Source organism: Rhincodon typus, chromosome 8, assembly GCF_021869965.1.
Source record: "Rhincodon typus isolate 14 chromosome 8, sRhiTyp1.1, whole genome shotgun sequence".
Classification (NCBI taxonomy): domain Eukaryota; kingdom Metazoa; phylum Chordata; class Chondrichthyes; order Orectolobiformes; family Rhincodontidae; genus Rhincodon; species Rhincodon typus.
The window spans coordinates 57,191,025-57,207,383 of record NC_063339.1 but is presented as its reverse complement, the minus strand read 5'-3'; the positions used below and the strand labels follow the sequence as shown (position 1 = coordinate 57,207,383).

General features: G+C 37.9%; 1 protein-coding gene across 4 annotated transcripts in view; it reads left to right on the top strand.

The window, feature by feature from the left end:
* g2e3 (G2/M-phase specific E3 ubiquitin protein ligase) overlaps positions 1–7,154 on the top strand; it is a 77,412-nt gene extending 70,258 nt beyond the window's left edge. For all 4 annotated transcript variants that reach the window (XM_048599896.1, XM_048599895.1, XM_048599897.1 and 1 more), the window contains 2 exons: positions 2,828–3,042; positions 4,953–7,154. In XM_048599896.1, the coding sequence (XP_048455853.1) occupies positions 2,828–3,042; positions 4,953–5,212 (475 nt within the window). In that variant the 3' untranslated portion in view covers positions 5,213–7,154. The remainder of the gene's footprint in view (positions 1–2,827; positions 3,043–4,952) is intronic.
* The last annotated feature ends 9,205 nt before the right edge of the window (positions 7,155–16,359 follow it).

Genomic DNA, 16,359 nt, shown 5'->3' with positions numbered 1-16,359 from the left:
CCTTCTTCAGAAAGAAGGGTCTATGCCCGAAACGTCAGCCTTCCTGCTCCTCTGATGCTGCTTGGCCTGCTGTGTTCATCCAGCTCTACACCTTGTTATCTCATCCACTATCTCCAACTGTTTCTTTAACAGGACTTGGATGAAAGCTGAAGTCCTGGGAATTTGTCAACTTTTAATTCCTTTCAATTCTCTACTGCTTTTTCTCTGAAATTAAATACTTTCAGGTCATTGTTTGTTTATTTCTAGTGAATGATTCTTGGCTTCTGAGAAAATGGGTACAAAACATTTGTTCAGCAATTGTCATATCACCATTTTCTACATTGATGTTTGCTGTCTCTGCCTCCATTTACTTGGCTACACTCCTTTTCATTTACATTTACATTTCCTTTTCATTTCTGTAAAAGCTGTTGTCTGTTTTGTATTCCTGGATAGCTTACTCTGTTATTGTTTTCCTTTTATCAACTTGTTGGCCCCTTGCTGGATCCTAAAACAACTCCAGCCTTCAGGGTTCTTTCTACTTACAGCCTTAAGCTGCTTTTAAAGAGAATACTATCCTTAACTTCCATTTGGGTTTTTTTTTTTAGTGAAAGATATTCTTGTTGAACATTTTAAACCTTTGAATCTATTTACTCTATCAACCTTAGCCAGCCCTCCCCTCATATCTTTATAATTGGTTTTGCAATTAAGTCTCCAGAATTAGAAGAACTACATCCTAGGATTCTAAACTATAGTGCAGACACGATAGATGTTCTGGCTATGATTTTCAAATTTCCTCAGATTCTGGAATGGTCACATCAGATTGGAAGTAAAGTAATTCCGCTATTTAAGAAAGCAGGGAGAACAAAACAAAGAGTTACAACCCAAACGCCCTGATATCAGTCATTGGCAGAGGTAGTATTTAGAATTGGAAGAAGTCTTAATGCACTTCAAAAAGCATGGTATGATTAGAACAAGTTAACACTGTTTTATGAAAGGAAAATCCTTTTTTACTCGCCATTTGAACATTTGTGGGAATTGCTGCCTACATTTATTACCCATCACTAATTATCCTTTAGAAAAGCAAATGAAGTGTGCTGAAGTCCCCATAAGATGAAGGATTTGAAAGCAATGGATTTCAGATGCCCATCCATATTGTAAAAGAAACTTGGTTCCCAGTTAGTACACTCTTTAACAATTATAAATGCCTCTCCACCTGCTGTGCATTTCCACTTATTAATTCACTTACTGTTATATTAATTGATTTTGCAAATGTTAATTTGAATAAATGCTAATTTAGAGAGAAAAGCGAAGAATATTTACTAAGCAATTACTCGCCGCCTTACCTCTGAAGTCATGCTTTATTTTTGTTGAAAACACTGACCTTCTCTCCCTGCCTCTTCAAGCTCGTTACTTAATCCTGTTTCTGGTCCCTCTCAGCACAAAATCCCTATTCCCTCTTGGGTTCCATGTTTAATCCACTCACTGTGCATTCCCTGCTCCATGTCAGGTTCTGTCTTTTATTATCTTGCTGTTCTAAGGTGTACAGTTATGTTGCTGAGCTGTAGAGCAGATAGCATATATGGAGATAATGGACATGTAAACTCAAAGGCTGGACTAGATACTTAATATGCCTGGAATCGAGAAGTTCAGGAAAGATAGGGAAGGAATGAAAGGAGAACAGTTAGCAGAATCGATTAAAGAGAGCACTGCAGTACTGGAGAGATTGAATGTCCCAGATGGTCAAGAACAGAATCTACTTAATCAGAGCTAAGAAACATTAGAGTTACCATAACGTTGCTCAATATATTCTACACATTACCAAATAGCAGAAAAGATGCACTGGAATAAATTTGCAAGAAAATGACATGATATTCCAATCCAGCCCCCATTAGAGTACTTGAAGTGTAATTAGCAGACAGGGGCACAGATTCGTAGAGTGTTCAGGAGAATATTCTACATCAATATGTTTCCTGTCGAACGCGAAAGAAGGCATTCTGGACCTCGTTCTTGGAAATTAAATATATTAAGTGTCCTTTGGGGAAATTGTAGGAGACCGTGTTATATCGTAAGGCTCCTATTGGCTCTGACAAAGGACAACAAGCAATTCAGCTTAGAGTCCCTGAGCTGCAAACTGATTCCATTCCGGAGTTGATTTGCAGGTCTGTAACACAATGCACAAAATAAAACAGCTGTTTGTAAGTACAGGTAATCTTCTTATGTCAGATATTTAAAATTACACTCCTATATAGGAATCCATTCAAAAGTCAAACATTTGTAACTTTGTGACCCCTGTAACGAAACTTGATTAATCGATGAAGTGCAAACATCGTTGGAGTTGAGAATGGATCTCCCCAAATAATTTGGAACAAAAGATTGGCTGGAAAAACATTGACTAATTGTCTGCCTCTAAAGAAGAGAACATTCAAGTTCAGTCTTAGGAGGGGTTGCCTTCGATACTGTAATTAATCTACAATTCTGCATTAAGGAACTTCAAATTGGGTGACATTTGGAAGTTGTGTGTTTTTTTTATAAATTAAGATGTAAATCTGTTTGCTCGAATGTTTTTAAACTAACTGAATCACAATTTCACACAAATCACAAACTACACAGCGTATTTTCAATATCCTATTTTGATTGTGAGTGACATGAACTACCTCCGTAGTATGTGGAAGAATCTTTCACTCAAATATTGTCAACCATACGTGGTTAATCTAACTTAATTCTGAGGTCTTTTCTCTCCAACTCTAGTATTATTATTTGAAACAGGCTAATGAAGCTTCAGAGTCTAAATTTCAACAGATACAATAGCACAAGAGCCACCTCTTAATATTTTGATTCCTTGTCTCAGGTTCTGTGAAGGATTAAAGGTTCTTGGTGTGTTGGAAAAGATTCAAAAATATCCAGAAGTATTTGCTGAGCTGTTGTGTTACAAACCCATCAAGTTAACAGCAGAGACATTTGGAAAATTTTTCTCCATCGAATTTTCACCAGCTGAAAGTGACAGAAGGATTGCAGAATCTAAAGTGATTGGTTTCTGGAGAGATTACTTGGCAGATGTGGAAGGTATGCTTAAGATTTTACAATATACATTTAATTCACACTACCCTCTGTATGTTAAACGATAGTTATCCTGTACTACTCTTCTAACATCTTCCTAGTAAAAGGGACCGAGGAACGAATGGTATTGGAAGTGAGTGATTTACTTTCAAATTTGGGTTCATGTCATCAAAGGATAGCCTTTGTAAAAGACAGGATTAAGATGAGATTAAATCAAGATGCCCAAAATTGAGGGGAATGAGGAGAGTAGATCAGGGGCAGAGCTGTTCCCATTAGCTGAGGGACCAAGAACCAAAAGACACTGATTTTTGAAGTGATTCATGAAAGACGAAACAGCACCATGCAGAAGACCTTTTCTAAACATCAAGTACTGTCTGGGATTATGGTGAAGGTAGATTTGATCAGAGCCTCCAAAAGGGAATTTACTAGTTATTTGGAGAGAAAAAAAAACTAAGCCTCTGTGAAAAGGCAAGTGAATGGGATTATATGAATTGCTCTTGTGGAGAGCCAGCACAGAAAAGACAGGCTAAATAGCTACTTCCTGCTCTTAAACCATTCTCTGTTTCAAATTGCAACAAGGAGGATTTGGAAATAATCTGATTATTATGTCAAAATGTTTTGCTCTAGATACATTCTAGGTGTCATTCTTTTGCTCCTTCGGTCAACTGTCTCTAACAATTTGTAAATATTCTTGAATAGATCAGAAACTATATCGGCTTTATTGTTTGAAGTTTTTTGACTGATCCTGAAAGAAATAACATGTTGCATAATCTTTCTGTCACTACAAGTGAGATTTCAGTTCACATCTGAAACACGATATAAAATCACTTCGGCTCTGTCGGAGAATTGAACTTAATCCATTGAATTTCGTACAGTACTACTAAAAAGTACTTGCAGCAGGTGGGCTGCAGATGTAATTGCTTTGTTTACAGTGTAGGCCCAAAGGTACTTTGAAACTATTGTACCTAAACTACTTGAAGGAATAGATATTAACCTAGTTGTAGCTATCTACTTAGTGACATCAAGGATTGTTAAGGCACATTTTTTATATTTTGGAAATTCAGGAACTATATTTTGCCACATAACTTTGTACATTAAAAAACTTGGTTAGATCATGTGACATAGGAGAAGTAGGCCATACAGCCCATCAGATCTGCTCTGCCATTCAATGAAATCATGGCTGATCTTCAGCTCCAATTTCTTGCCTTTTGCCCTAATACTCTTGATTTCCTTACTGTTAGGCAGATTTTCAATCTCCGCCTTGAATATACTTAAAGACCCAGCCTTCAGTGGTAAAGAATTCCACAGATTCACTGTCCTCTAAGAGAATTAGTTAGCCAATCGTCCTGGGTTCTTATCTTATTAAGTAGCCTAATGTGTAGCACCTTATCAAACCACTTCTGAAAATCCAAAAACATTACATCCACTGCTTCCCCTTTATCTATCCTGCTTGTTCCTTCTCAGAATTCTCGTGAATTTGTCAGCCATGATTACTCATTCATGAATTGACATCATGAAGGGGTTATAAGTATATACAACACTGTGTATTATTGCATTTAAGCTATGTATATAGTGATTGACCATGTTGCTTGGAGGGCAATGTATTATTTTGATTTCAAAAGTAACATTTCAGAATAGCCTATCCACCAGAATTAACTTTTCTTTGATTAGTTACGTAAAGGATGGGAAATCTAGGCTGAAAACATGTATGTACAAGACTTTCATCCCAAGACAATCTTGCATTTTTAAGCTGAAGAAATTCTGTTCTGCTCTGACTTACTGATTCTTTCGTAATGTGCAGTTATATCATGATATGCAAAGATTCAACAGTATTCAGCTGGTTTTGATCATTGTTTGGGTGACTGGGTTCTACTGCACTTCATTTTTTGTAAATTAACTTACTTTCTTTTTTTCAGATGGAACAACTAAAGCTGCTTTTGAAGAAATCTTGACATTTACAACTGGCACAACCATCAATCCAGCAATCAGTTTTCTTCCTGACCTCTCAATTAAATTCTTGCATAGTGATGGAATAATACAGTACCGTTTTCCAACAGCACAAACATGCCTAAATTGTTTGAAACTACCCATGTCAAAAACATATGAAGAATTTAAAGGATGTATGGATTTTGCTATCTGCAATACACCTCGATATAAAAAGAATTTAATTCAGTAAAGGTTTTCCAGCCTTGTATGTTAGTATGTAGCAATTTTCTTTGTGTCTTGGTTGTTAATGTACATTTATTTAGCAAAACCTTGCAAAATAACACTTGCTGCAACCACATCTTTAAAAATGGAAAGAGGTAATGATTGCTGTTCAGAAAGCTCTTTATGGATGGAGGATCATGGTTTTACTACACCATATGTGGGAAGAAAGCAGGAACTAATGAGAACTGCCATGTATATTTGCAACACTCCCAGCGCATTGATACATTTCATTGTGTTAGGAGAGACACAGATATACATTGGCATGTTCCATTATTTTTGTCATCTTGGTTTCATCAGTGAATTGGACTCTAAGAAAGGGAACTCTGTCTCCAGTTGGAGAACTCTTTGCCTGGCTGGTTAGAAAGTATTGAGGCTTGGTAACAATTCTGTTGTCTTTTTTGTAAATGTGGTATAGCATAAGAGGAACATAAAAACAGAGGTGATTAAAAATTTCTGTTTCTTTGTTTCCCCAGGTTGTCTTATTATCCATAAAAAGGGATTTCGTATTTTTGTTTTGATTAGTTAGTTACATGAGCTTATGAAATTGCTTGATTTGTTGATTGAAAGTTTTTAAAAGTCTGTGTAAGAAATCCAACATGTACAAGCAATAAATTTATAAACTATGTCCTGTTAAGAGTATGTATTGTCAGCACGTGGCTCAAGATGACACAATTTTTGGAGAAATTCAATTGAATAATTTCTGAATTTTTTAAACTTTTATGATTAGAATTTGCCAAAGTAATAGTTTGAATTGCTTGAAGCACTTCAGGTTTGTCTTGAGTTTACTTTCTAAAGTAGGAATCTCTGTTTTTTTTTTAATTTTGCTTGTACTTTCTTTTAACTTATCCCTTTTATTTTTCCTACTTGTTGCCTGGTAAAGTATGTATTCTATATTTTAATATTCCTAACCTCATAACTGTCATGATAGATTATACTTACAAGTTACTTTGTATTGGTAATAAATTCAATTTTTCCTCCCAAAAAAGTCTTTTCTAAAAGTTGTTTAGAAATTATTACATAGTTAAGATTATTCATTTGCAATAAAAATGAATAAATGCTTTAACAGTATTAAGAGAATAAAAATAGCTTGGTGTTGGCAGCATAAGGGTTCATTAGGTGCCAATATTGTAAAAATGTTTGTTCGTTCTTGTCATTTCTGTGAAAATCACTGCTTCACATGTTGCACATTCTTCCTTGCACTGCACTGGCCTGTTGTATCCTATCCAATTTATTACTAGTTGCGTTTTGAACACTGATTTCTGGCTTTAGTGAAAGCAGTGGATCAAATATTGTTATAAATCTGTTTAGATTTGGAATAAAATTCATATAGAATGCCATTGGTCAAATCTATATTTGCACTTCTGCTATTTTTTTATTTGCACCCCATAACATTTTACAATGGAAAACAATTTTGGAACTAAATTTATGTACAACAAATATAGTTCATTATATATTTGAGCAAAATTTCTAGTAATAAAATGCAACAGACAATGTTGAGGTAGCATTTCAGAAGAAAATTGCAGGACTCCAAAGGAAAGGAGGTGTTTTGTAAGAAAAGCATGCCTTTCAGTACAAAGAAGACTAATGCTAGTGAAGTAATTCACATAGAGGAGAGTATGATAACTGTGTACAAATTAAGTATTGTATGAACAAATACTGTTTGTGAATAAATAAACTATTGCATTTGCACTAGCTGCTTGTCTTAAATAAGCTTCACATAATTTGCTTTTACTGCAGAGCTGAGTATGAATACCTATTATTAATGCATAACATATATGAATGACACAGAACTATAGAATTGACGGGTTTTGATCTGGTTACTTGTGACAATTAAACAGAATGTGAAATAATTGCTAAAATACCTTGGAGTAAAATATCACCTTCATCAAAATAAAATATATTGTCTAACATTGAATTTTCAAATCTCATTTTTAAATTTCCTGATGTTGAAAGGAGCCATAGCTGATTATGGATAAGGTGACTTAATAGTTTCCACTTTATAACATTCATGTTATGAATTTTTCTGTAATTTGTGTAAAAAAGATGTAACTGTGGCTGGATGGTGTCTCTTAATATGATCATGTTTCCGCTTGTTTCTGTAAATAAATGTTTTAAATTTTTTTCCTCAAACTTCAGATTTCTTTCAGATCTTTGTTTTATGAACCCAACAACAGCCACAACTTTGAAAGGTAGGTTTTTAATACTGCAAATTTGCTGCAGGAGTTAGTGGCAGACTCTTGTTAGTCAGTTCAGCACAGTAGTGCTAAAACAGCTCAGTCAGCTTTTCTGTCTGTGATTATTAAACAAATCACTTTTTTCAAGTCCAAAGGAATACTGCACAAATAAATAAAATGTCAAGAACTGTTCCTGGGAGGAGCTAACCAGAGTCCTGTGTCTCCAGTACTTCTGGAGAACGGTCTCCAAGTTCTGCAGGTGTGTATCAGAAGATGTATAGTGCTTCAGTTGGTGTAAACAGCATGTAGTTAAAGCAGTAATGTGTGCTTAATCCTGGGTTGAGCTTGATAGTTACATTACGTCTTGGAGACTACCAACTTGCTGTTGACAAAGCAATTAAATCTATTGCTGATCAAGATTGATCCTAACCCCTATCAAAGAATTTGTATGGATGTGCTTCTCCACATGGTATAAATAGCTTTGACTGATACCAGCAAGAAGGATTGGTGGCAATGCATCTACCCATGGTATCCCAGATAGTTCCAACAGAAACTGGCATATATAAGAGATCGCAATGCTTAATGCACTAACCTGAAGTGACCAATAAAGAAATCTCTGAATCCTTTTTTAATTAATTTATCCATAATCCAAGATTTTATTCAGATGCTTTTATTCTGTTATGAATAGTAGATAGATAATGCACAAAATGTAAAAAGTTTGAAATCAGTTATATTTCATTGAACTTTTGGCTTGCTTTACCCAAACAAGCAAGAATATACATTATAGTTTGTTATTTAAAAAGTACAGCTCAAACATGTTCTTTATTGATTACAAAGTAGGTAGAAATATTTTCACAATTATCTGAAATGTTTGTGTATGCTAGATCATTTAAATTTTCGAGATTGTTAGACAAGTGGGTGAAGGAATAAAGACAAATGTAGTGACGAACCATGTGTACTAATATATTAAAGAAAAATCACAGTTGTTGGCCACCTAATAATAGGTCCTTGATTCATTGTCTGCTGATGTTTAATCTAGAGCTGTTTTCACATCGCACCCCATGTTCTCCAGTTCCAAAATCTGAACATGCAACACACTTTATCTCAGATCGTGGTGATGTGGTCAAAGACTTTACCAACTCTGTACTCCCAACTTGGGCATGCAAAATTCAGGCAAAAGATGCAGAGTTTGCACTGGAATTTTGACCTTGGCAATTTGAGCTGCAAGAACATTTTTCTCACTCAAAACTTGATATCAGGTAAGCGGTTGGGCTGCACACAATCACTCATGCAATAAATGATTATAGTGAAGAAGTAAAAGCTGATCCCATACTTACTGATAATTTCATAAAGATATTACATGCAATTGAACAATAGGAAGTAGCGAGAATACAACTGTAGGGATCAACACGGGTGATCATTAGTGTTGAGTGAATCAACTGTTAGGATCTTTGCCCCTGACTCACAAGGTCTAACTGCAAGTGCCATTCCTGGTCTTGAGAACAAAACTCTACACTGATGTTCCAATGTAGATGGAGACCATATGGCACGGTCAGAGGTTGCTGTATTTTCCTTGAGACATAAAACGAGGCCCATAATGTTCAAGTGATGTAAAAGCATCTAAGTCACACTTTTTGAAGAAGAGCAGGGAAATTATGCTCAATATTCTCTAACAACATTAAATAAAACCAAATCATTTGGCCATTATTGCATTGCTGTTTGTAAGACCCAGGCTGTGCTCAAATTGGCTGCCACAACGGTTGCTTCATAAGCACCTTGCTGGATGTAGAGCGCAGTGAAGAGAAGCCGCTATAAGACCATTTACATTTATGGAGTCATTTTAATTTATTCATTCATCAGAAGTGGGCATCGCTGCTGGCCAGCATTTATTGCCCATCCCTAGTTGCCCTTGAGAAGGTGGTGGTGTGCTGTCGTTTTCAACCGCTGTAGACCACGTACTGTAAGTTGACCCACAATGCCCTTGGAGAGGGAATTCCAGGATTTTGACTCCGTGATAGTGAAGGAACAGCAATATATTTCTAAGTCAGAATAGTGAATGACTTGGACAGAAATTTGCAGGTGGAGGTGCTCTCATCTATCTATCTTGTCCTTCAAGATGGAAGTTTGCATGGGTTTTGAAGGTACTGTCTAATAATCTTTGGTGAATTTCTGTACATCTAGTAGATAGTACACTCTGCTGTTACTGAGTGTTAATAAGGGAAGGAGTGGATGTGGTGCCAATCAAGCATGCTGCTTTGTCCTGGATGGTGTCAAGCTTTGAGTTTTGTTGGAGCTGCACTCATCCAGGCAAGTGGGGAATATTCCATCACACTCCTGACTTTCACCTCCTGACTCCCCAATGACAAGGTACGTTACTTGCCGCAGTATTCCTAGCCTCTGACCTACTCTGGTTGCCACTGTGTTTGTGATGAGTCAAGTTGATTCACTGATCAATGGTAACCCCCAGGATGTTGATAGCAGGGGATTCAGTAACGGTAGCACCATTGAATGTCAAGGTGCAGTGGTTAGATCATCCCTTATTGGAAATAGTCATTGCCTGGCATTTGTGTGGCATGAATGTTACTTGTCACCTGTCGTCCCAAGCCTGGATATTGTCCAAATTTTGTTGCATTTGAACTTGGACTATAAGTATCTGAGGAGTCGTGAAATATGCTGAATAGTGCACAATCATCGGCAACCATCCACACTTCTGGTGTTATGATGGATGAAAGGTCATTGAAACAGCCAAAGAAAGTTGGGCCTAAGACACTGTTCTGAGGAGCTCCTACAGAGATGTCCTGGAGCTGAGATGACTGACCTCCAACTATCACAACTATTTTCCTATATTTCAGGTATAATTTCAACCACCGGAGAGTTTGCACCCTGATATCCATTGATTCCAGTTTTGTTGGGGCTGCTTGATGCCACATTTGGTTGAATGCAGCCTTGATGTCAAAGGCTGTCACTCTTGCTTCCCCTCTAGAATTCAGCTCCTTTGTCCATGTTTGAACCAAAGTTAGGAGCTGAGTGGCCTTGGAGAACACACATTGGGGGTATCACTGAGCAGGTTATTGCTGAACAGGTGCTGATTGGTAGCACTCTTGATGACCCCTTCCATGACTATACTGATGATCAAGAGTAGACTGATGAGGCATTAATTGGCTGGATTGGATTTGTCCTGCTTGTGTGTACAGGACATACCTCGGCAATTTTCTATATTGTCAGATAGATTCCAGTGTTCTAATTGTACTGGAAGAGCTTGGCTAGTGGAGCAGCAGGTCCTTGAGCACAAGTCTTCAGTACTATTGCTGGAATGTTGTTAGGACCCGTAGCCTTTACAGTATCCACTGCTTCCAAACGTGTCTTGATGTCACATCGTGTGAATAAAATTGGCTGAAGACTAGCGTCTGTAATGCTATCTGTGGTAGGACTACAGAGCCTAAATCTGATCTATTGGTGTGGGATTGCTTAAATCTATCTATTACTTACTGTTTCTGCTTTTGGAATGCAAAGAGTCCTGATTAGTAGCTGCACCTCATTTTTAGCTATGCCTGTTGCTGCTCCTAGCATGCCCTCCTGCATTCTCCATTGAACTAGGGTTGATCCGCTGGCTTGATGGTAATGTTTGAGTGAGCGATATGTCGAGCCATGAGGTTGCAGGTTATGCTAAGTACATTCTGCTGCTGTTGATGGCCCACAGCGCCTCATTGATGCTCAGTCTTGAGTTGCTAGATCTGTTCGAAGTCTGTCCCATTTGGCACTGTGTTGGTGCCACACAACACAATGGGGGGTATTTTCAATGTGAAGTCAGAACTTTGACCACTGCACAGTTCTTAAGGAGACAATTTTACCAATACAGTCATGGACAGATGCATCTGCAGATTGATAAAGATGAGGTCAAGAATATTTTTCCCTCTTGCCACGGACCCAGGCCAGCAGCATTGTCCTTTTACGACTCGACCAGCTCGATTAGTAGTGCTGCTGACAGGCCACTTGTGATGGTGGATGTTGAAATTCCCTACCTGGAGTACATTTTGCACACAACCCTCAGTGCTTCCTCCAAGTGTTGCTCAATGTGGGGGAGTACTCATTCATTAGCCAAAGGAGGACAGTACATGGGTAATCAGTAGATGGTTTGCTTGCCCTGGCTTAATCTTAAGCCATGAGTCTTCATGGAGTCCAGAGTCAATGTTGAGGACTCCTAGGGCAACTCCGTCCTGACTGCATACCACCATGCCATCACCTCTGCTGGGTCTGTCCCGCCAGTGGAACAGGACATATCTGGAGATGGTGATGGTTGTGTCTAGGACATTGTCTGTAAGGTATCATTCGTGAGTATGATTGTGTCAGGTGTTGCTTGACTAGTCTGTGAGCTAGTGATAAAATTTGGACAGCTATTCCCGAGATATTTTTACAGAGGACCTTGCCGTGTCAATAGGGCTATTTCTGCCATTCTTTTCAGGTATCCGAGTCAATGCCAAGTGGTCCATCCGGTGTCATTTCTTTATTGAGACTTTGTAGCAATTGGTGCAATTGAGTGGTTTGCTAGGTTTAGAGTCAACCACATTGCTGTGGGTCTAGAGTCACATGTAGGTCAGACCAGGTGAGGATGGAAGATTTTCTTCACTGTAGGATATTAGTGGGCCAGTTGGAATTTTCTGACAATCAATAATGGTAGATTCTTAGTTCCAGATATTTTTTATTGAATTCAAATTCCACCATCTGTCTTGGTGGGATTCAAAACTGAGTCTCCAGAACATTACATAAGTTTCTGGATTAACTGTCTCATGATAATATCACGAGGCCATTGCCTCTCCCTCAATTTGTGGTACAAAATGAGGCCATTCAGCCCATCTAATTAGTTCTGGCTTTCAAGGGAGAAATCCAGTCAGCCCCAATTTCCAACTTAATCCCTGTAGGCCTGCAGCTTTATTTTCTTATGTTCTTAGTACCCATCCAAATTATTTATAAAATCATTAGCTGAAGTTTCCACAGTCCTTGTGGGCAATGTTTCTAGATCACTACTACTCCTCAAACAAAATAGACCTTCCTCACATTCCTGCCAGAATTATTGTCTTAAACCTTTGCTGCCTAGTCCATATACTATCATCCAATGGGGAAGTTTTTATTTATGTACATTATCCTTGTCATAATCTTGTAAACCTCCATTAAATCACCCCTCAATTTCCTTCACACCAGGAACAACCCCCGTCTTCTCAGTCCAACCTTGTAACTAAAACTCCCCTGCATCCCTCAATTTTGTTAATCAGCTTTTGATATGGTACTTTGCCAAATGTATTGATAAAATCCATTTAAGATCCACTGTATTTCCCTCACCATTTTTTTTTTGCTATTTCATCAAAAATTTCAATTAGTTGAACACTATTTGCTTTTTGCAAATCCCCACTGTCTCTTTAATTAACTCAAACCTTTCCAAACCTCTTGTTGATTATTTCCCCTGATTATGGATTCCAAAACCTTGCTTGCCACTAATGTTAAACTAACTGTTGGGAATTTGCTAAGATTATTGTTACACCATTTCTTGGTTAAGGGTTTTACATTTGCCTCTTTCCAGTTCTCTGGCACTTCCCCATATCTAGGAAAGATTGAAAGATTAAGGCAGGCCCTACTGCAATCTTCCTCCCCACTTGTCAAAACCTGGGCTGCAAGCCATCTGAATGAGGTGACTTCTCTAACCTAAACGTAGATAGCCTTTTCAATAGCAGCACCCTTTAGATTTTGACACTATCTTGTGACTCCACTATATCTGCTTCTGTCTATACTTTGTCGTATATCTCTTCCTCAGTAAAGACCAATGCAAAGAACAGATTTAATATTTTAGCTGTCATCGACATATCTAAGCAATATATTATGCTCTGTCGAAGATTTTTGGGGACCCTTTTATATTGACAGCCATTTTATGCTCATGATCTTTCCTTGCTTGTTTTTATTTTTTTCTTCACCTTCCCGTTATATTTGTAACCGATTTATACTTGGCATGGTTCTCATTTGAAGAATTCACAAGACATGAATCACACATTCGCTTTTTTTTTAATTTTCATATGCAAGTAGCCCTCGTTCTTTGCTCCTTTACCTTCTGCCCTTGTTGGAATATGCCTAGTTTGTACCTGAAGATTTCCTCCTTCAAGATCATCTTTTTGTTCTATTACAGCTTTACTTGTGTGTCTTTGATTCCATTTTACCCTAGTGCAATTGCACTGAAGTCACCCTTCTTCCATGATGTTCTGCATTAGACTGTCCTTCTCCATTACTAAGTGAAAACTTATGATATGATGATCACTTTTTTTGGAAATATTCACTACTCATTTCTCAGTGCCAAATTTAGCAAAGCCTGTTTTAGAGTTGAGACATCAAGTTCTTTGGGACACATTTCATAAATTCCTCCCCCTTCTTAGAATTTACTCCAACATTAATTATCCAAATATTGAGTAGGACAACATCCTCAAGTATTTATCACACTATATTGTCCTTGTACATCTCTGTAATTTCCTGATAGATTTGGAAGCAGTTCAGAGAAGATCTACCAGACTAATACCTGAAACGTATGAAGGTTGTCTTATGCAGAAATGCTGAACAGACTAGGCTTGAATTTTGAAAAGTAAGAAGGAACTTAATTGAAACATTAGATCTTGAGAAGTCTTGACAGGATGGATGTGGAAAGGGTGTTTCCTCTTGTGGGAAAATCTATAGCTGAGGTCATTGTGGAAAAAAAAGTAAACTCTGTCTTTAAACAGAGGCCTGTGAAATCTCTGCCACAAAAGGCAGTGGATGCAGAGTCTTTGAGTATTTTTAAGGCAGTTGTTAATGGATTCTTGATAAGAAAGGGAGTAAAAGGTTATCAGTGATAGGTTGGCATGTAAAGTAATCAGATCAGCCATGATCTAACTGAATGGTAGAGCAAGCTTGAGTAGCTTAGTTACCTACTTCAGCTCCTAATTCGTATATTTGTATGCTTTCCAGCACTGCAATGTCTTCCTTAATCAGGATGTGGAGGTGCTGGTTTTGGACTGGGCTGGACAAACTCAGAAGTCGTATGACACCAGGTTATAGTCCAAGAGGTTTATTTGAAATTACAAGCTTTCAGAGCACTGCTCCTTCAAGTGATTTCACCTGAAGAAGGAGCAGTGCTCCAAAAGCTTGTAATTTCAAATAAACCTCTTGAACTATAACCTGGTGTTGTGTGACTGCTCTCTTTCTTTAATAAGTACTGTTACCAACCCTCTAAGCTGCACATGCACAGCCTCTCGGAGGGTCCATACATGGCAACTGGCATGCCAATGCCATTCACAACACTGATTTATGGATCTGGAAACCACTGCCATACACAGACTTTGGAGGTCCATGCAGAAGAAAAGAATTAGTAAGAATGCAGACTGCCCTGCCACCTCCCCTTATTCCTACTCTATCCTGATAATTATTTCAATTTGAGAACAAACAAAATTCTTAAAAGGGTACGATTGCACTGAAGATTTCAGCTCCCAAAATAATCCAAGGACTATTTCATTAATGATCTCTGCAGATTAAAGGAAAACTGAAACCACAAGGCTTTCAAATCAGAATTCATTAGGATATCATCATTTTTAGAAATATTGATGAGTCTGTCATATTTGCTACAGTCCAAAGAAAGTTTCACTTTGGAGAAAGTTTCTTAAATCATGCTGGAAGTAAAAACCAGCAAGGCTCACCGACATATCCTGAAGAGAGATTGTAGACACAAGGATAGAACAATGACCTCTAAATGACTAATTTTTTTAGCCACAAGTACACACCTAGAGTCCTCAACTCCTGCTCATATGACACGGCTTACATTCCCAGTGTAATTACCTCCACAAGTTCAAAGAAAAGGAGCAAACTTCTTGGGGTCCTCTTATGGTGCAGTGATAGCGTTCCTACCTCTGGGCTGGAAGGCTCAGGTTCAAGCCCCACCTGATGCAGAGGTGAGCAGTAACAGCTCTTAACAGGTTAACTAGAAAAATAGGTTAAATTTAATACATTAATAAAGCAAATCCTTTTCCACGCTTATGTTCATGCCTGGTTGTCATTTGGAGAAGGAGCATGTGGTATCCATCAATATTCTTGATGCATTTAGAGAGAGGTGGACACCAGGGGATACAGTGCTTTATTTCCCCACCCAACTCCATTTTGATTTACCTCTTCCCTCTCTCTCCCTCCCTCCTCCCCTTTGATTTTGATGAAGCCCATAATAGGCTTTGCATGTAAATATTGAATTAGCTACATGGGTGATTACTGGTGCTGGTAAGTAATTTACAGAAAAAATGTCAGTGATTTTGGTGATGGTAAGGTTGATCAGTTGTGTGAGATAACACTTCTAGGTGGAAAAGAAGATCAAGCAGACCCTTCTTCCACGGTTATGTTCATGCCTGGGTGTCATTTGAGAAGAAGCATGCTATGTCCATCAATGCTCTTAATGCCTTTGGAGAGAGATGGGCTTCATAGAGGATACATTACTTTATTTCCCCTTCCAACTCCATTTTGATTTAGCCCCCTCCCTCTCTCTCCCTCCCTCCCCCACAACATTTGATGGTTTGCATTGCCCATAATGGGTTTTGCGTATAAATACTGAATTGACTACATGGTGATTACTGGTGTAGTTAAAAGGAAAGAATTTTTTTTAACAAGTCAGTGAATTTTGGTAGATGGAAAGAAACTCAGTTGTGCATTATAGTCTGGGTATTTTAAAAAAAAAGGCAGAGCCTATTGTCTTCCTGGTTGACTGTGCATACTGTAAGCATCTGGCAGAATCTAAAGCAGAGCTTGATGCACTATTGAGAGAAAAAAAACCATTGGAAACAAGCCTATTCTAATCCTTCGCAACACAAGTGACTGATCTCACACAATCAGCAAAGAGATGTCTTGACAGCTGTTTGGGTTATGTAGACAAACATAAAGGGGAAATATT